The sequence below is a fragment of the Lactuca sativa genome, chromosome 2, assembly GCF_002870075.4.
Source record: "Lactuca sativa cultivar Salinas chromosome 2, Lsat_Salinas_v11, whole genome shotgun sequence".
In the NCBI taxonomy this organism is placed as follows: domain Eukaryota; kingdom Viridiplantae; phylum Streptophyta; class Magnoliopsida; order Asterales; family Asteraceae; genus Lactuca; species Lactuca sativa.
In genome coordinates this window covers 121,352,008-121,372,929 of record NC_056624.2, presented here as the reverse complement: position 1 = coordinate 121,372,929, position 20,922 = coordinate 121,352,008, and the positions used below count along the sequence as shown (strand labels likewise).

General features: G+C 35.6%; 1 protein-coding gene across 1 annotated transcript; it reads left to right on the top strand.

Annotated features, from left to right (window-relative positions):
* Positions 1-14,644: 14,644 nt before the first annotated feature.
* LOC111887761 (probable aldo-keto reductase 4) lies at positions 14,645-16,193 on the top strand. The gene is made up of 4 exons (XM_023883921.3): positions 14,645-14,969; positions 15,063-15,263; positions 15,359-15,634; positions 15,737-16,193. Exons 1-4 carry the CDS (start codon positions 14,697-14,699, stop codon positions 16,070-16,072), a joined length of 1,086 nt encoding a protein of 361 aa, XP_023739689.1. The 5' UTR covers positions 14,645-14,696; the 3' UTR covers positions 16,073-16,193.
* Positions 16,194-20,922: the final 4,729 nt, after the last annotated feature.

Here is a 20,922-nt window from a genome sequence, read left to right as displayed (position 1 = left end):
TTCTTTTATAAAAATAGCACTTTTAGTCCTTTATATAAAAGAATTTCATTTTTAGTCCTTAGAACATTTTTTTACACTTTTGTATCATAAACTTGTTGAAAAGACATTTTTAACCCAAAATTTATTTTGTAAATAGCTTTAGCCTTTCCAGAATGATGTTTTCTCAGTTAAAACCCCCAATTTCGCAACTTTTACAGTTTTGAATTTTTGACAATTTAAGCCCAAAAATGGGTTTTATGTTCAAGTATGTCATCCTAACCATTTAAACTATTTTTCTTGACTTGATTAGTGTAAAATAGTTTAAGTTATGTTTATTTCCTTCCTCATGTTTTAGATCTCGGTTTTTACACACTTTTTGGATAACATATTCATCACAAAACACATGATACCACACACATACATGCATCAAATCACACATAGCATACATTTACACATAGATCTACACATTTACTTGTATTCTCCCCCATAAAACTCATAAAAACCGAAAAGAAGGGGGTATGAAACTCACCTTGAGTTGTGATTTCGTTTTTGAAGAAGATTGGAAGAAGTTTGATGTTACTTTTGGCCCTAGCAAGCCCTCCTTTGTTGATCTCGAACTTAGAGGGTTTCTAAGATGCAAGATCATGAATTTGAAAGGATTAAGAGGTGATTTTTGATGAAAAGAAGTGAGTTAAATTATAGATTTAAGCTCCAACTTACCTTGGATGATGATTTTTGTGGAAGAAACTCCTTGAATAGCTCTAGATCTCGAAATTTTGAAGAATGAGTGCAAGTGTTCTTGAGGGAATTTGGAAAGAGTTGGAATGAATTTTGTGAGTGTGTGTGTGTGTGTCTCCTCTCAGCCGAGAATCAAGAAGAAGAAGAGAAAGAGAGAGTTGAGGTGACTATCTTAGATGCATGTTGGTCCTTGCATGGAAGTATGCGGTGTATTAATGAGGTGGCAACCTTAAAAGTCAACTCTTCCTCTCCATTTTCTGTAGTTGGGCCGAGAGAAGGAGGAAGGAAGAAAGAAAATTAGGCCTTGAGTGCTTAAGCCCACATTATAGTTCAATTAGATAGCTTTTGGCCCAAAGTAAATCAAGAAATGATTTTTATGGCTAATTAGGGCTAATTAGGTTAGTTATGGCCCAAGAAGGTCCATTTAGGTATTTTATTTCATTCTAGGCCCAATATGGCCCAAAATATTTAAAATATATGGAAGTGGGTCCAATTAGAGCCCATTTAAGAGTTATAAGCCCAAGATAGTCAAATTGGAAGCCTACTGGCCCATTGGCCCAATAAGGAAATCCTAGTCCAGAATGGACATAAACCGGGATTTCTAGGGTTTCCAATTCTTTGGTGACTATCTGCAGTGCTTGTATGAAGTGTTTAATTGAAATTCTGTTGTTATTGAATAAGCATCCTACATGCTTCCACATTGTTGGTTCACATTCGTTATCATTGTTCAATGTTTACAAGGCATCAACATTCCTAGTTGTGACACTACACCATTAAGATTTGGTGTCCTAGGTGGCGTCAATTGTGAGACAATTCTACATTCCTTAAGATAGTCGTGGAGCTCAATACTAAGATACTCTCTTCCACAATGAAATCGAAAAATCTGTATCTTCCTACCCAATTGATTCTCCACTTCTTGCTTAAACAATTTTTACTTTTCAAAGTTTCTAACTTATGCTTGATTAAGTAGACATTTTCATATATGTTGTAATCATCAGTAAAAGTCACATAGAAGCCGTTAGCATCCCTTGTGCCGACTCTAAAGGATCTACACACATCAGTATGTATGAGGTCCAACAAACCTTCACCCCTTACACAAGAACCAGTGAAGGGTGACTTAGTCATCTTTCCAAGTAAACAATATGCACAAGTGTCATCTGACTTTAAGTCAAATGATTCCAACACTCCGTCCTTTTGGAGTTGGGCTATGCACTTCTTGTTGACATGTCCAAGATGATAATGCCATAAGCATGCTTTATCCAAATCATTGGATGAATCAATATGCAACACATTATTTCCTAAGTTATCTACGACTATCACAGTTTCATATATGCCATTACAAGGTAATTCTTCAAAATAAAATACACCATTAAAATAATCATTTATTGAACCAATTTCATTATTAAAAGAAAAGGTAAAACCTTGTTCATACAAACTGTTAAAGGAAATAATATTTCTCGCCATATCAGACGTGTTGCAACAATTATTCAAATCTAATTTTAACCCACTACTAAGCAATAAAGAATAAACTTCAATCTTGGTGACAAGCGAATTTTTCCTATTCCCCATGATTAAGTTCATCTTCCCGTGCTCCACATCCCTACTTCTTTTTAGACTCTGCAAATCAGAACAAATATGAAAACCACATCCTATATCAAGGACCCAAGAATTAGCATGTGATGAGTTATTAGATAGAATAGTATAAATACCTGCAAAGGAGGGTTTGATCTTCCCATCCTTTATGTCCTGCAAGTATTTGGGTCAGCTTCGTCTCTAGCGCCCTTTTTCATGGAAATAGAAGCACTCGGCTTCCTTTGGATTGGAAGAGGGTGTGACAGAACCAACTTTGGTTACACTAGAAGAGGATCCAGCGTGGGACTTTCCCTTATGACTATTGGAAGGAGTCTTCTTCTTCTTTCCCTTTCTATGTTCAATTGCCAGGACAGGGGAATTTGTAGTAGGAGTAGGTACAACAGATTTACCTTTCAAACTACTTTCAGCAGTTCTCAAGAGAACTTGAATCTTGCTTGGAGTGACCTCCACCTTGTTCATATGATAAGTTATACGAAACTAATCATAACAAGGTGGTAAAGAGTGTAGAATAATATATATAGCTAACTCTTCATCAAAGTTGACATTCAACTTCAGCAAGCGGTCCACAAAACTTTGCATCTTTTGCAAGTAGGTCGTGATGGATTCTCTATCCTTCATTTTGGTCGTGATCATGGAAGCAATGATCTCATACCTCTCCTATCGAGCACTTTGATGGTACCTTTCATCAAATCCTGGTGCATTTCATAAGGCCAAAAGTCCTCATAGGACTTCTGAAGCTCAGTAGTCATGGTAGCGATCATTATACACGACACTTTGGTCGCGTCCCTTTCATGAGTTTTGTACTAAGCAATATGTTTGGGTGTAGCAGTTGATTCATAAATTTCCTTAAGCTCTTTATCAAGGATATATTCTTTCTCCTCATAACGAATATCCATGTGGATATTTCGAATCCAATCATTGAAATTTGATCCATCGAAGATGACCCTCCCACATAAGTTCATACGGGAGAAAGAGCCGAAAGGGATTGGGCAGGAAGCATTGTTTGAAGTAGACAGCTAAAAAGAATTACAAAGTTTAGATTAGATAAGGATCCTTTATATAACACCCAAAATGGAATATTAAGGCTAGGACCCAACACAATATTCTACAATTCGAAAGAGGGATGCCGTAATCCCATTGTAAAATATTTGAAGATAAGTAAATGACGATTTACCAATTTCCACCATGAAAAACAAAATCAAAGATTAGGTTTTAAATTAATTGAAATTCCTAGATTCTTTTGAGATTCATTGAACTCTTCAATGGCATGTTTAAATCTCGATTATGCCCTTCAAGTTTGTAACTGGGATACCAAGGATCACAAACATGGTGTGAATAACCATGGAAATTAGCTTGGTACTCTCGATGTTACAAATCGCCTAATCAATGTGCCGGTTAACCACACGCTCCATTGATCCATGATTATCAATAAGCTACCCTTTGACACACATTGTTAGTCCCAAACTAGTGTGTTGGTTAACAACACATGCTTTACTAACGACTTAACAAGGTGCAAAATGCAATTTCATGGAATAGCTCGATTTTCACATTTTTTCTTAAAGTAACTAAGATTGGGAATTTGTAAAAGTTTAGTTATTTTAATAACTTTCACTATAATTATTAATGATAATTAGTGTCCTATCCTATCCGTTCGGCTAACGACCCTCCACCAGTCATTGAAACGGTGGGTGATAGTGGACACCCATTAAACCACCATTTTATAAGCAATAACCTTATACCCCCCCCCCCCCCTTATAGACCAGCTTCGTGAATGAGGCCTACCAATGATAAGACTGACTTGTCTTATATATATATATATATATATATATATATATATATATATATATATATATATATATATATATAAGTATTAAACTTTAATATATTAGTAGTATAAGGGTTGAATATTTAACATTTAAAACTCTAGGGTTTGGAATTAATGTTTCATTAATGTAACTTTTCAAGTTCCAAAACTTGAGGGAAAGTTTTGTAACTTGTCAAAAACTTTTGACATACATGACGTATGAACTTTTATGTTCCATGAATGAGACCTTTCCAATTCCAAACTTGTGTACAAGTTACGAAATCTTTCAAGACTCTTAGAATTATATAACTTATATTAGTTAATGGTTTCATAAATAAAGACTTTTCATATTACATAACTTTTGGACAAGCTATGGAACTTCTTCAAGAACACACATAAACCAAATTAACTAATACAGTTATGATATGAAGATCATTTACCAATTTGACCTAATATGACTCATAGTACATGATAACTTCAAAATTTACAAATAACCAGTAAATCACAAAAACAGGTAGTTATCTTAGAATTTGATAAACATCATGTTATTGGATGGGAAGAGACATTACCATATCATTAAAATCGAATTTTATGAACCAAAAAAGTTTGTGGTAATGTTCCTAATCCAAAAAGGCCAAAAACTCGAAGATTTTGCCTATTGATTGTCCAACTCGTTGAGTGAACTTATGAGCTCAATCATTTCATCATCATAAGGCACCTACTTGTCGAGTTCATACATGGACTCGTCGAGTAAGCCCTGGCAGAATCCAAAATTGTCATTTTTCAGCGTTTGAAAATCACACAATTGCATCAATATAATAGAAAACACTCATGACTCAGATACCACTGTTGGGTTTTATGTACTCTAACATTGCTATGATGCATATACGACCCTAATGCTTTTGATCTAACTTTTCTCTAATTATACATGAAATAAACATATTCGCAAGCATGAAGCCTAAACTAGTATTCAAGGTGATATTTGAATCATAAAAACTAGTTAGAATATTACCTTGTGTAGTAGCTTGAATAACTTAGCCTCAAGAAAGCTTAGCACCCTAAATGTGATGCCTTAAATGGAATCACAAAACCACAAGAACAATTAGTATGAATATGTAGAGGTTATGGAGACTCTAAAATCAGTTCTTACTCTTCAAAATACAATTGGTATCTGTAACTGATTTTAGCTTATGAATATATATATATATATATATATATATATATATATATATATATATATATATATGTGTGTGTGTGTGTGTGTGTGTGTGTGTAGAATATCAAGGGTCATGTGTAACCTTAATCCATACCCATAAGCTTATGATCCACCCATTTGATTTGAATGACCACTTCATGGACTAACCCATAAGCCCATCACAAATCAATCATGCATCATTAGCCCAATCCATATGTATCAATTTAATTAGACTCTTTTGATCACTAAATTAATTCTTGATCAATACTAATTAAATAATATAATTCCTCGAGTAATATATTATACTTATAATATATTAATAAATCATAATTAACCTCTTACTCAAATATCCTTCCTAACATATTGCTTTGATGAATGCAACCCAAATGGACCATGCTACTATCGTATCAAGTACATACTAATTATAGTTATGGGTTTAGACACCGTTTCCAACAAAAATCCATCATGACTTGTTCCCACTTCTACATATGAATCTCCAGAAGTTGTAGATGGCAATGTGGCCTCTACTGCTTGGCCTTGACCATCTTGTAGGTCAAGCATCTCTCCACGTACCAAGCGATTTCTCGCTTCATGCACGGCCACCAGTAATTTAGTCGCAAATCTTGGTATATCTTGGTATCCCCCGGGTGAATAGAGAAGCGAGACTTATGAGCCTCCTCCAAAATAGTTTGTCTGACCCCACCAGACATCGGAACCCAGACCTAACCGCAACGGGTCAATAATCCCCGGTGATCCTATACAAACCGAGTGTTCTCAACCCTAATCCTCTAAAGTTTCTAGTTCTCCCAACGCATACCCTCTACCTGAGCTTCCCTGATCAAGCTCACAAGTGGAGAATCGATTGAAATCCTCATACATGCCACTGGGGTAGTAGATCCAGCTGACTTGTGGCTCAGAGCATCCACATCCATGTTCGCTTTACCTGGGTGGTAAAGGATCTTACAGTTGTAGTCCTTGACTACATCCAGCCACGTGCACTGTCTCATGTTCAGGTTTGGTTGATCTATGATGTACCTCAATCTCTTGAGGTCCATGTATATGGTACAACGAACCCCATAAAGGTAATGTCTCAAAATCTTGAGAGTGAATACCACTACTCCCAGCTCCAAACCATGAGTAGGGTATCTCGTCTCATGCAGCTTCAGCTGCCACGATACGTAGGCTATCACTCGTCCCCTCTACATAAGGACCTCAGATGGTTCAGGCCATATCTGACCTTCTAGTCAGTAGGACATGAACACGTGAAGAAACACCTCTCCTCCTCAAATAACCACCTCATGGCATTGATGGGGTCCAAAGTCCTATCAAAAGTAGGGGTTTTGTGTTGTCGAAGTCCCGATACTGAAAAGCCTGACTGGGTCCTACCCCTACCGCTATTATAACCGTTTTGGCTACTGCGGCAGCCGCCTCAGTGAGGGATGCATAGCGATCATCGAAATATTACAACATAGCGGTCTTGATAGACCTAAACATCTCCAGTAAGTGACACCGGAACATCGCATCCACTTCATCATGCAGGATCTCCCGGATCATGGTGTCCATCTTGTCTGGCCCCATCTGGCCGATAGTCTCGGGCACTAAGGAAGCCTCCTGTCCGTCGTCTCCTGATCCTGACCCAAATCTAGTCACAAATCACCGAGTAACTACAATGCTGAAAAAACATACCAGGAAGACATCAGATATTCCATAAAACAATCCAGGAACCAACCCCCAACAAAACCCTAGGGGTTGTGACCTCCTTGCTATGTGTATGGGTCCTGCTCTTTCAGTAGTACGGGCCGATACTACCTTCCACACCTACCCATATTTGTCTCAAGTATCATCACAATGCCCTAAATCTATACACAAGCATGGCATGCACTCAATCCTCACTCTTAGAGGAAGGCTAAATATCTCATAATCGGCGGACTCATTCCAACAACCCATCCATGAAAGTCCCACCAACCCTGCAACACTTGTGTATGCGAACCATACATAATGTTGTACCCTATAGACTTTCGAATGTATGATCCTACCCTAAGCCCTTCATTAAACAAGAACATGAAATAAGGCCAAACCAAACATTCTCAGGCTATAAGATCTTAATTATGTATGACCGTGATGCATACACTAAGCAACTACAGTAATTATGTCAATTTCATATATTGAAAAACCCTAGGCTATTAGACATCATATAATCAGGGAATTCTACCATGCAATTCTTGAAGATCCCTAGCCTAGTAATAGCATGATGTTCTAACATATAACATAAATCAAATAATCCGTAAGGTGTTTTGGGGTCTATCCGTGAGCTCCGACTGATCATACACTTACATCCTCCTTTATTATTTTGAAAACATTTAAAGAAAATCGTTTTAATAATCTTGTCCTCAGTTTGAGACTGGAGACACACAAGTTTTTCCTCCAATTCACTCAAACCAAGGCTTTGATACCAACTTGTAACATCCATAAAAATCAGGCTAATTTAAAACTTCTTAAAACATTTAGAAACCATCATTTATTACAAATTTGTTTTCAAAATAGTTCTACATCAGAGTATCCCATAAACAAAGTCATAAAATGTAAGGAGCTGTACGATCACGCCTTCGCCTTCCCGCGGTCATCCAAGGTACCTGAAACCAAAATTGAAATTGTATGCCCGAAGCTTAGTGATTTCCCCCAAAATACCAACACCATATAGATATAACCATATCATATAAACAAATACAACATGCATATGAGCCATCAGTCTAAATGGACCGCGTCACAGGCCATCAGTTTATCTGCACCGCTCTCTAAGCCTTCGGCACGTCTGGACCACCTCTTAAGGCCTTCAGCATATCTGGGCCTCTCGCCGGGCCTTTGGCTTGACTATATGCCCTCCCGGGTCTGTAGTCTATCCGGTCCGCCCTGGGTATCTTGGTCTACAGCACAAAGCTGGACCTGCCTCAACCTAATCCCCCAAACCAACAAACATGTGCACACATATAAACAAATAGTCATATAGATCTAACATATCCCTAATCATGGTAACCATCCTATAACCAGGATATCAATCTTACCGATCTCTAACATAGCAACCATCTTATAGCCAGGATATTGATCTAACCGATCTCTACCATAGCAACCATCCTATAACCAGGATACCGATCTAACCGATCTTTAGCATAGCAACCATCCTACAACCAGGATACTGATCTAACGGATACTAACATAGTAACCATCCTATAACTAGGATACAAATCATAAAGCATATCATGCAATAAACCTGAGTACAAACCCAAAAAGGGTCGGCATTGGTGCCTTCGACCCTGTTAGTATAGTGAGAACAACTTACCTCTCAAGTACCTCTGAATGATAGTATCAATCTCCTCCAAACACAGCTCCAACACCAACCCCTATATCCACCAATGATCTAATTCCATAAGTTCCCGAATTACCAAAATACCCCTAGAAGTTAATTGGTCAACCCTTGGTCAAAGTCAAAGTCAATGGTCAAAGTCAACCGTCCATGTTGATTCGACTCGTCGAGTGCAGCTAGCAACTCGTCAAGTTCCTTAAGAACTCAGAAGTCACCCAAAACCCTAATTGACTCATTGAGTTTCCAACCAACTCGTCAAGTCCATACGTGTCCAGATGTCGGGGAAAACCCTAACTTACTCGTCGAGTCCACTCATTAACTCGCCGAGTTCAAGCAGAATCAAATACGAGCAACCTTCATCCGACGCACCGAGTCGACTAAGAGACTCATCAAGTTCATGTAGTCCATCACTCATACATATGTTTTAAGCCACCCTAAAGCTCCATATTGTAGATCCAATCTCCTAGGGCATGGTTTTCACATAAAGTTGCAAACTTTATGTGCATGCATGATCCTAAATGCCAAAACTAGACTAAGGGAAAGATTAACTCAAAAGGAAAGGCCCAAGCTTGCCAAATCTCATAACTTTATAGCTATAGGGACCAATAGGAGTCCAAATCTGAAATTACAACTTCAGATATTGTCCCAATACTCGAAATGACTTCCAAATGAGATAAAGATGGCCCTAAACCCAAACATGAAGAGATTTAGCTAAAGATAAGCTAAGGTAACGACTTGTTACCTCCAAAACGATGCCAAGATGAAGCAGAGTTAGATTTTCAAGCTCCTTTTTGCTCTAAGCTTCTTATACTTCACACCTTCTTCACAAAATGCACCAAAATCACTCCTTAGACCTCACAAACACTCAAGAACAAGATAATATCGATTAGGGTTTCTTCTGGCCGTCAAGAGAGTGTTAAAGGACTGGAGGAAGGGAGTTAAGGTCCTTTAAATGGTGTGCAAACCCTTAAAATTAGGGTTTCATCTCCCATCTCCTACTCGTCGAGTCCGGGTCCTCCGACTTGTCGAGTAGATCCATTGATCCACGCGGGCTAACCCACCTCTACATGAAGAGTTGGGGGCAAGCAACTCGTTGAGTAGGCCCATTAATATGTAAATAAGGCTTTTAAACTTGTACTTGGGAGTCGGGGTGTTACAATAGGCTAATTTTGAATTTATTTTTAAAGTTATATTTTTAACAAGCTTAGACTGTTAAAGCTCGTATAAAAATTCTAAAATGAATTCCGTTCTCGATTGTCTTTATGTCAACAGAATCATATGGATGAGATCTTCAACTATCATTTAGATTTTTTCCTAACACTTCTTCGATCTCTATTCAATTTCTATGTCGTACACTGCTATGCTGAAACTTCTAAAAATCATAACTTCCTCTTATAAAGTCAGATTCAGACGTTTTCTCTACGAATTCTCTCATTTTTGTGATTACTATTAGTTTTGTCAAGACTATTTATCCTAGATAGTCTTTTATCAAAGACGTCTACTTACATGACTGACCATTTATACTATAAAACGAAAATAGGGTGTTACAACTCTCCCCCACTTATAGAAATTTTGTCCCCGAAATCCTACTCTTAACACACTTTAGGAAAAAGCCTACACTATCCTATTGGGTCTTCACAGGATCAACCTAATATCTAGCAGACGTTGTTGCATCAAATTCGCCCCTTCATACTTAATCAGTCGTAGAACTTCATATTCTACCAAACACGTACTCCTAGAATCATTGTGAAGTCTTCCAAAAACAAGAATTTTTCGGTTTGGACTACGATTGATGACCACCTTCAGAAGTAAAATGTCCACACAGTCAACTTGATTAATTATGAAAATTTATCTACGATATCCTAACAAAATCCACTTCTCGAAATATGCCTCTAAAAGGCACACGAATCTAGATTACAAATGGTATTTCAACCTAGTTATGGTGTTCTAACATCCTAAATTTTAACCAAAACTACTATAATGGGTTTACTAGCTTGACAACACTGGAACCAATACTCTACTATTGGTGACAAATTTATTTTATGGCTTACTTATCTTTTAACCTACTAGATTATAATGAACATTAGGTCGCCTAATAGCCCTCTTACAAGGATCTAACTACATTACATATATCAATGGTATAACTAGTGTTCGAGCAATTCGTTCATGGTACGTTCGTATACTTATACAACTACTAGGATTTCAATAGCAGATCACTATTGTCGTCATCCCCCCCTCGGGCTTGAAGACTCATGATCAATATTTCGATGGTTGTAAAGAATCACAACCATTATCTGACTTTCCTAAAGGAACTTAATCACCCTCCTTTATTGATATCTTACTTATCACAATAGATCTTTTCTTTTTAAATGTTTGAGGCTACAATTATTTAGAGGTCCTTAATCCACATTGTATATATGCTAAAGTCTAAATGTTGTCCTATGTCAACTTATAAATGTTAAAATTTTATCCTAGTTTTATATTGATTCGTATGCTTATTGACAAAAGGAATAACTAAACTAAACACGTACTCTACCCTGAATCCTAATATAACATTGAAGTATTACCATTTGCTTAATGGGCATTGTCCTTTTTAAATGGTCTCCTCCTATGGATCTGTAGTTTTACTTATGAAAACACTTTATCCCATGACGTTGACCCTACTAATATAATCCTTTGAAATGGGTTGAGTAAATTCTTACTATATTTGAAATCAACACTCTAGGTCTGGTGTGTGTCTTGAGTACTCGACGCTCTGTATGCAAAACTCCACCGCCTATTGAATTCGTGAACCTTTACTGCGAGAATATATTCTTCATTTGTGATGGAATGGACATAGATGGTTCTCTTGGCTATCTGATCCGCACTTGGGAATTTTGCTAGTTCCTAAATCCTATTAGTCACTTTGGAGGAAAGACCAACCTTTCTTTAAGAAGCAAGAAACTCATAGCATATGGGTAATCTAATAGGATACTTCATTCTTTTATTAACCAAAAACAAAACTAATTGTCTCCTCCTACTCGTGTTGCTACTCTCCTAGGCCTTTATGTCAAAATTGAAAGTTGAACTTCCCTTCGTAATTTCTTCTTAAGGGTTTGTCCCCCCCCCCCCTCGATATTGGTTCGACCCATCATCTGCTACTACTTGTAACTTAAGCTAGTGCAGCCTATGTCATCTGTGTTTCCCTTTGACTTTGAAGAAACTTGTGGTTGTCATCTCCAATGACTTTCGACATTCTCATCGTAGCATTACTGATCGTGCCCACTGTAAGTGGTTTTCTTGCATGGCACGACCAAAACAGGATAAGGTCGTCATAGACACAACGTTGCCTAGTAATGTACTAATGCATACGAGTGAGGATATTATTGTAATAACATTTTACAAGCAATAACGGTGATTATTGTGTTACATATTAACATATGTACGGAAAAATAGACATAACAACATACTATCAAACATTTCTACTGGTGTCACTTATTCTTTTTGATGGGATACATCACCACTCCCTTATTGGATGTGGGTTCATTTTCCACCATATGTAGAACTTCTTCCTCTTCCTGGGGAACCACAAGTGTTGGGGTTTGAATCATTCTTATTGCTAACTGTGTGCAACCAGTTCGTTCTAGTGTTTGGCATAGTACCATCAAGCTTCTTGGTTATTGTTGGCCAAGTTGGGTCTTGCTCCTATTTTCTCTTTCCTAGTTTAGTTCCTAGACCAATCTCTTCTTCATGGGTGGTCCTAACAACTTAATTAACAGTTTGAATGGTCGTGATTTGTTCCTTGAACCTGAAGACCAACCTGTCAGTGATCCATCCCACGACACTAGTTAATTCTTCTAGTAAGGTATGTAAAACTTCAACAACAATCCAATCGTGTAGTGATGCCTTGTCTGACACAATCTTAGGGTCCTCTGCTTCGTGGTGCGTAGTTGACATTCTGTTAATATAAACAAAACCTGTCACCACCTATTCTAATAAGTTTTGCTACAAATGGTTCCTAAAGAACTAACAACTACGACATCTCTCTTCTATCTTATCATTCTCATACTAATAGTTTCATTCTTCCTTCTGGGAGTTTGACAAATGACCATGCTACAACAACTAACTGAACGGTCAATTTGTAATGACCTCTAACTGTATGACATAAAGGATTTATAATAAAATAGACTCTTGTCCCTATGAGTCAACTATTTAACATAAAAGTCACCTTCCTTCATGTTCTAAAGTGGTACAACCACATCATGGTAAGTAACAATTATGGTTGCTAGTCGTTTAGCTCTAACGAAGACTGTAATCCTTCTGTCGATCATCTTGATCACTTCCTTCTTAATTCTTAATGGCTAAAGTCGGTATTATAATGGAAGAGGCTCTCCGAACCAATTCTCTTATGCAAATTTTATTTTATTTGGACTCGATCTTTTATTGCCATTTGAGCCAGAACTTAAAGTTCTTTTTATTTACGTTTTGCCAAAACTGTAATAAAATATCATATAATTAAGTAAATGAAATCAAAGTTAGAATAAAATACAAAATCATTGAAATTAAGAAAGACATAAATAAAATCTTGGAGACTTTAGAGGAAGTTAACGATGCAGAGAGAAGTGCTTGAAACGTGGAAGAAAAAACGAGATGTACTTGCGGTAGAGACGAGGCTCAAAAATTGTTGTTTGAATTAAATAGAACAAAAAGGAGAATAGATACTTACCACTAATAAGGAGGAGGCCAAACGAGATAGGAAAAAATAGCAGGGGAAATTAGGACAAGTCGTGAACCACAGACGAAGTAAAAATGTGCGATTCTATCAAAAACTCTCTGAATCGATGAACTTTGGAAGGGAATGAGCGGGATTTCTAATTTTTTATAGATTAGTTTCGTGTTCCTTTTGACAATGAAATATGGAAAGGGGGGGGGGGGGGGGGGGGGGGGGTATAGAAATTGGTATAATTAGTATAATCAAAATTTTTATTGAAAATTTAAATTAAACATAACAAAATAAAGTATAATACATTTTTTGGTACTTTTTACTTATTATGCTATTAAAAATATAACAATTAGTGTCATAAAATGGTTAATGCCACTAAATCTAATAATTTTTATAGTAGCATTAAATTGTCACTAAAAGTTGTAAAGTGGCACAAATTATGTCATTTAATTTGTAATGGTATTTAATAAAAAGGATATCATATATAATATTGTAAAAACCTTGTATTTATATAAAAAAATATAGTTTTTAAAAGAAAAAAATATTTATATGGTTTCAACGGTAAAAAGTATTTATAGAGTTTGAAATGTAATATGGCCAACATTGAATAAAATTAGAAAAAATTGAAATTAGATTCAAATCAAAAAAAATAAAATGTCAAAATTAAAAATAAAAAAAAAAATTAAAACTTTTTGTCAAAGAAAATGAAAACTTAATTTTTTTTATGTAATATTTTTTTTCAATTTTGATATAAAATGTCATTCAGCCATGTAACGTCAGCAAGCAACCAGATTGACCGATCAAGTAGTCAGAAGCGATCAGATTGAACGGTCAAATAGTCAAAATTATTACAATATAGAAACACAGTGTTTAATTTAAAATAAAAAATAACGCATTGCAAAAGACCAATTTACATATAAAATGAATGACTTTAATGTTATTACCTTAAAAAAAAGAACTTAATAAGGACGAAACGATGCTTCCACAATGAAAGATCAAAGCTCTATTTTCATCGAGAATCTTCCACCATCTGTCCATCCATCCGTTCTACTCACTTGTGAAAGTCGTCGTATAGGTTATAAAGTCACCATATGCATGCGCATCGACATCAAAGCAATCTCTATATTTTTTTTTTTTATCTTTTCGGGAAGAACATCAACATTTAGTTAACCTAAAACGTTAAATGCATTGATAGTTTATAATTATATATTATATACTGTTCTTCTTTAATTTTAAAATTAAAAATATATTACTTCGCTACTTTACATGTCCTGAATTTCCTCGCCATGGAGATCCTACCAACTACCACCTTCTCAGTCCCTATATGAGATCTGCGAGGGTTGCTTTCATCAATCACTCTGTAGAACAAGATCAAAGCTCGAAAATGACAGGAGTTCGAAAAGTCAAACTGGGTTCACAGGGTTTAGAGGTATCGGCTCTTGGTTTGGGTTGTATGGGCATGTCAGCTTTCTATGGAACCCCCAAACCAGAACCTGACATGATCAAGCTCATCCAGCACGCCATTAACGCCGGCGTTACCTTTCTCGACACCTCCGACATCTACGGCCCTCAAACCAACGAGATCCTTATCGGCAAGGTAACTTTCTTCTAATCTTTCGGTTTATGGTACTGCAACTATAGGTTCGATCTTGTGTGGTTCATATAAAGCAATCTTTTTCTTTAAGCGCAGGCTTTGAAGGGAGGGCTGAGGGAGAAAGTGGAGCTCGCAACCAAATTTGGGATCAAATACGATAGTGATGCGATGGAGGTCTGCGGAGATCCGGCATATGTAAAGTATGCTTGTGAAGCTAGCTTGAAGAGACTCGGTGTCGACTGCATTGATCTGTATTATGTACACAGAATTGACAATCGCGTGCCTATCGAAATCACAGTTGGTTTCCTCCTCTTCACACTATCCTTCTGTTTCAGTCGTTAAATCCATCATCCATTCATATTCATCTCCTCAAATCTTTATATTTTTCTTAGATGGGAGCAATAAAGGAGCTGGTGGAAGAAGGAAAGATTAAATACGTTGGATTATCAGAGGCTTCAGCATCAACCATTAGAAGAGCTCATGCTGTGCACCCAATAACAGCCATACAACTAGAATGGTCCTTGTGGACAAGAGATGTTGAAGAAGATATCATTCCTACTTGCAGAGAACTTGGGATTGGGATTGTTGCATACAGTCCTTTGGGAAAGGGTTTTTTCTCCTCTGGTCCAAAGATGCTCGAGAAGTTGGAAGATGGTGACTTCCGTAGGGTATGTTGGTTACCCTATACTCCTTTCCAATTCAATAATTTTAACTTCAAATTTACCACTGAAGAGGCCGTTATATGATGTTTTGTTTTTATTTTTTTGTAGTATATGCCGAGGTTCCAAGCTGAAAATCTTGAACATAACAAGATCATGTATGAGAGGGTGAATGAGATGGCAGCAAAGAAGGGATGTACCCCGTCACAGCTAGCATTGGCTTGGGTTCACCACCAGGGGAATGATGTGGTGCCAATTCCAGGAACTACAAAGATTGAGAATCTTGAACAGAACATTGGAGCTTTATCTGTGAAGTTAACACCAGAAGACATGGCTGAACTTGAAGCTATTGCTTCAGCTGATTCAGTGAAGGGGGACAGATATGGTGCTGGAATTGCAACATATAAGGATGCCGATACTCCTCCATTGTCATCTTGGAAAGCTTAATCAATGATGTGAATCTGTTGTTTGGTGTAAGCATGCTTAATCAATACTGGGAGAGTACTCACTTTTGTTTCCCATGTGCTTGTATATGCATGTCTGGAATAAAAAGGTTATTGTTTTTTTATTAAGTCTTAGTAGTACGTTAATCAAGGTATTGTACAGGGAAGGGGTCGAATACAATATTTTCAACCAAAGGTGGTCTAGGTTTCATGGTAGACAAAAGATATAGAATTAAGAGTAAGTTATAAAAAGTTAAAAATAAGAAGAATACAATATTTTCTAAGTTTAGATGCAATTTCCCATTTATGAAGTTTAACTATATAAGCCCGATACATGTGGAATAAACCTAAGTATAAGGTCCATTTATCTCTTCTATATATTAAACACTAAATATAACATTAAGTTTGCTCCAACCCAATTTGACATCACATTAACGTTTAAGGAAATCTCATAAATCTTTATATTCGATTAAGTATTAATATTCTTTTTATTAGCAATTAAGGTCAAAAAAACTTGTAGATATTTATGAATTTTAGGTATATTCACTCTTTTATATATATATATATATATATATATATATATATATATATATATATATATATATATATATATATATATATATATATATATATATATATATATATATATATTGCTTTTTAAAATTTAATTTTATTATCTTATTATAATCTTAATGCAATATCTTTTCATGTGACACAAATTATTATCTTGTTATAGTTTCCTGTTTAACATATGATATTATCTTATAATATTTTTTTAAATAAACGAATAATAATTTAAAAGTTAAAAAAAAAATAGAAATTTTATTTAGAAAAATACAAATTATTATTCTATTATATCTTATTGTATTTCTTTGACGGAATTGTATTATCTTAATATAATCTTATGGCATTCTTTTTGTCTATCAGAGAATATCTATTATCAAAATAGTTTATTTTCTTATAAAAACTAATTGTTTTTTACAATTTTCTGAAAAATGATATCATTCAAGATTTAAGTTTGTCAAGATTGAGATGTTATATAAGATTACTTTTTAGTATTGCATAATTCTGATATTAAGATCATTTCGGGGTTATAAGATAGTTTTGGGGTCATCAGATCAATCTAGGGTCATAAGACCCTACCAAAACATGAAAAATACATGTATAATATATCATTTAATAATAATAAATATTCAAAAGGTTTTTCTAGGCTCATATTCTATGCACTTAGTTAGTCCAAGACAAAATATTACACACTTCAAAAAAATAGTAATGATTTTACGATGAATCATATGATCTTACGATCTGATCCTCCAATGATACCCTGATTTTGCCCAAAAACAACGCAAGTACAATCATGATCATTTTATTAAGGTGGGATCGTATGATCATACAACAAGAATAACAATTTTAACAAACTTAATTTTATTTGCTTGACAAAGGTTTTTTTTTTTCTAAAGATAATTTCTTTTAAAATTTTGGATTATTATTTTTACTTTAAAAAATAAATGGTAAGATTATACTATCTGATATTTTAAAAAGATTCAAATAGTATTAGAACAAATAAGAAGAATCTAATAGGCATAGAGATAAAAGTTTTTCCAATCTAAAAGGAATGGGAGTATTTTATGATCATCTTAGTGATTATGGATTTATATCACCATTGATCCTCGAAGAACAACTTAGTGCAATTGTATGACTAAGAAGAGGAATCAGATATTGTTGGAAATAATTCGATCAAGAGATGAGTCATACTTCATTCCAAGCCATGCCCTAGTAACTATGAATCATATCTTGAAGCTCATTTCAAACTAATAAGGTTGAAAACACCTCAAAATATGTGGAGTAAAAATGTTTTCTTACTCTAGCACATATAGAATGGAAGTTGTGATGTTTTCGTTAATCGTGAAACAAAATATAAACTGAGACCTATTCTATGAAGTGCTTTCTTGTCGAGAATCCATACGAACTTTTGAATATTAGTTTTACCTCATCAAGGAATGTTCCTTGAGAGAAAACTCATATGTCAAGAAGTCAGTGAGAGTCGTATTGATCTTGAGAGTTTCAAGAGTCAACCGATAATAAACCCTTTAGTTATGACTAGCACGTGACCTGAGGTTGATAACATATCATGTTTGATTGACACATTCTTATTTCTGTGCACTTCTAGCTGATTTGGCAATGCATATAAGTTTTATATTTTCATTTAACTGTAAAAGAAAAAGCGTGTTGGTTAGTGAAAGTACATTGATCAATATGGGTGAACTGCTAACAACATGCAAGCATTGGTAGGCCCTTGTGCTACCAGAGGGTATGAAATTCGGAATAGTAAAGTTCAATCGACGAAGGAATGCTAAATTTGAATTTGGTTTTGTCCTAAACCTTGTCTTATGATTATAGTTAGAAAATGATGGAATCACATGGATGGGAACGTATGCTCCATAAGATCTAAGTGGTAAAGATTTCGCTCTAATTCTTGGAAATGGTTATGAGGAAACACTTTCGCTGGTAGATTTTAAAGATCTGATAAGGATCGATATGGGTATTGGTTGTGTTAATTACATTCTTAGATTCATAATATGATTATGGCATCCCTTTTTATATTTCGAATTGTAAGAAATGGAAAGGAATTGGTTGAACTTTCAAGAAATATATCTAAAAGTTATGAAATGGTCTAAACACACACATATGGTATCCAATTAAAGTGTATAAGCTTAAGAAGTTTACTTGGAGACTTATCGAAGCATCGCATAACAGAAATCTGTACTTTTGTAAGACATTTAAAGAGTATGATTTGTAGAAGTATAGTTGATTTCTAGGTACATGTCAAAGCTAGTGGGAGCATTATTGTTATACTAGTATTGCATGTTGACAATACAATTTGTAAGGAACAAAGTTTTCAATTTGCAAATTGCAAAGTTTGGGAATTGTTTCGCTATAGTACACTTATGGAGGAGGTCACTCATACTTTGTTTCGATTCTAAAGGTTTATATCATATAGTTTAATAGAACTTAGTCATATATATATATATATATATATATATATATATATATATATATATATATATATATATATCATGTTGAAATGGTTCAACATAAGAAATTCAATATATGAAAATATTATAGCAAGAGACTGAACAAATATCAAATCCTTATGTGAGACATAATGAATCGAGTCTCATATGCTTCGGATATAGGATCGATTATATATGCTATAATATTCACTTTTTCTAATTTTTCAAATCTCATAGTATAGTGAGAAAAATGGACTAGAATTTTGTATGACTAAAGTTGTTAAACAATTATCAAGAACACTCTAAGTTTAAACCAATGTAACAGCCCAAAAATTCATAAAAATATTTCATTTTGATAATTAGAAATTCAACCATATTTTTTTTTACAAAATCCCATTACATAATTTCATTTTCCAAAAGATTAGAGTATCTAAAAGAATAAGTGCGGAAATACTGGAGAGTGCATGTTGTGTCGTCAAGCCAGACCCTTTCCCTTAGAACCAGAAGTACCTGAAACACCAAAAAAAACTGTAAGAACACGCTTAGTGAGTTTCCCAAAATATACAAAACATATAACCACATAATGTCATGCACATATACACGTAAGTTTGCCATGCAATCCCTCAATGGTCTTCAACTGGAATGTCATGGGCTACACCCATGGTCTTACATCTAAGAGCCATGGGCTCCCCCTCATGGTCTTGCCAAGTGCCATGGGCTCCCCCATGGTCTTCACGTAATTCAATACATACCAAATAAAAAACCAATGTATATTCAACTATAGAAATCTCATATTAAATAATGGGTCGCCATTGGTGCCGTCGATACATTGGTATAGTGACAAAACTCACCTCAATCTGCTAGAAACAATAGTTGCTCGACTACCAGTCCAAAATCTCACACTAAAAAAATATACAAATAACCCTAATTAGGATTATAACTCAACCTAGTCAAAGAGTCCAAAATCCTAAGTCCAAGCCCCTCAATGATAGCCCAAAAATCATTCCTTCACTAATGAGCCTAAGATCAAAGTCTAAAACTATAATGGGCCATATGTACCAATAAGGCCCAAACATGACATCAATAACCCATAACTATTTCCCAAGACCCAACTACTCCAATCAGTCTACGCACAAGGCTATGTGGAGTTCAATTGGCCTAAAATCCCACCGAAAGCCTAACACCTTCAGAAGAGCATACGTACAGCCTACCTCAAATGTACATTTAGCGTATTGGGTTCCTCGGCCGTACGCACAACGTACAGGTCAGTACGCCAAACGTACAGACGGGTAAATCACATCATCCATTAAGTTCTTAATACACAAAGACTTCATGTTCCAAATCCAGATCTGGGTCGTTTTTAAGGTCCTAGGGCATAAAGTTGGAAACTTTATGCCATTGCATGCCATGAGAGAACCCAATACCTTATTTAATCCATTAAATCTCATTTTAAACTCTTAAGCTCATACAAGAAGTCACCAAAACCATCAAGCTATCATTTTTATGCTTCAAACCAGACAAGGGGACCTAGATCTAACACTCCTAACCTCTGGAGTTGTCCAAACTCACAAAAGAAGATTCATGGACCAAGAAAGGACTCAAAACCAAACCCTAACTCAACTAATCATAAACAAGAGCAAGGTGAAAGCTTTTTACCTCCACAAGCTTCCCAAGATGGACCAAATGCAAGATCCAAAAGCTTTTCCCACGAACAAGGCTTGCTTCCACTTCCTGCTCCATGCTAGATCACCAAAAAAGAGGTATTTGAGGCACTTACAAGCTTAAGAGGCACACACAAAGGTTTTAGGGTTTTAGGGACGTTTGAGAGTAATGGAGGCTG

Bases quoted from the DNA above. Each gene is read 5' to 3' on its own strand.
- LOC111887761 (XM_023883921.3), top strand. From the start codon at position 14,697: ATGAGATCTGCGAGGGTTGCTTTCATCAATCACTCTGTAGAACAAGAT. The intron at 15,264-15,358 runs GTTGGTTTCCTC...TATTTTTCTTAG, and splicing joins GCGTGCCTATCGAAATCACA to ATGGGAGCAATAAAGGAGCT. The intron at 15,635-15,736 runs GTATGTTGGTTA...ATTTTTTTGTAG, and splicing joins AAGATGGTGACTTCCGTAGG to TATATGCCGAGGTTCCAAGC.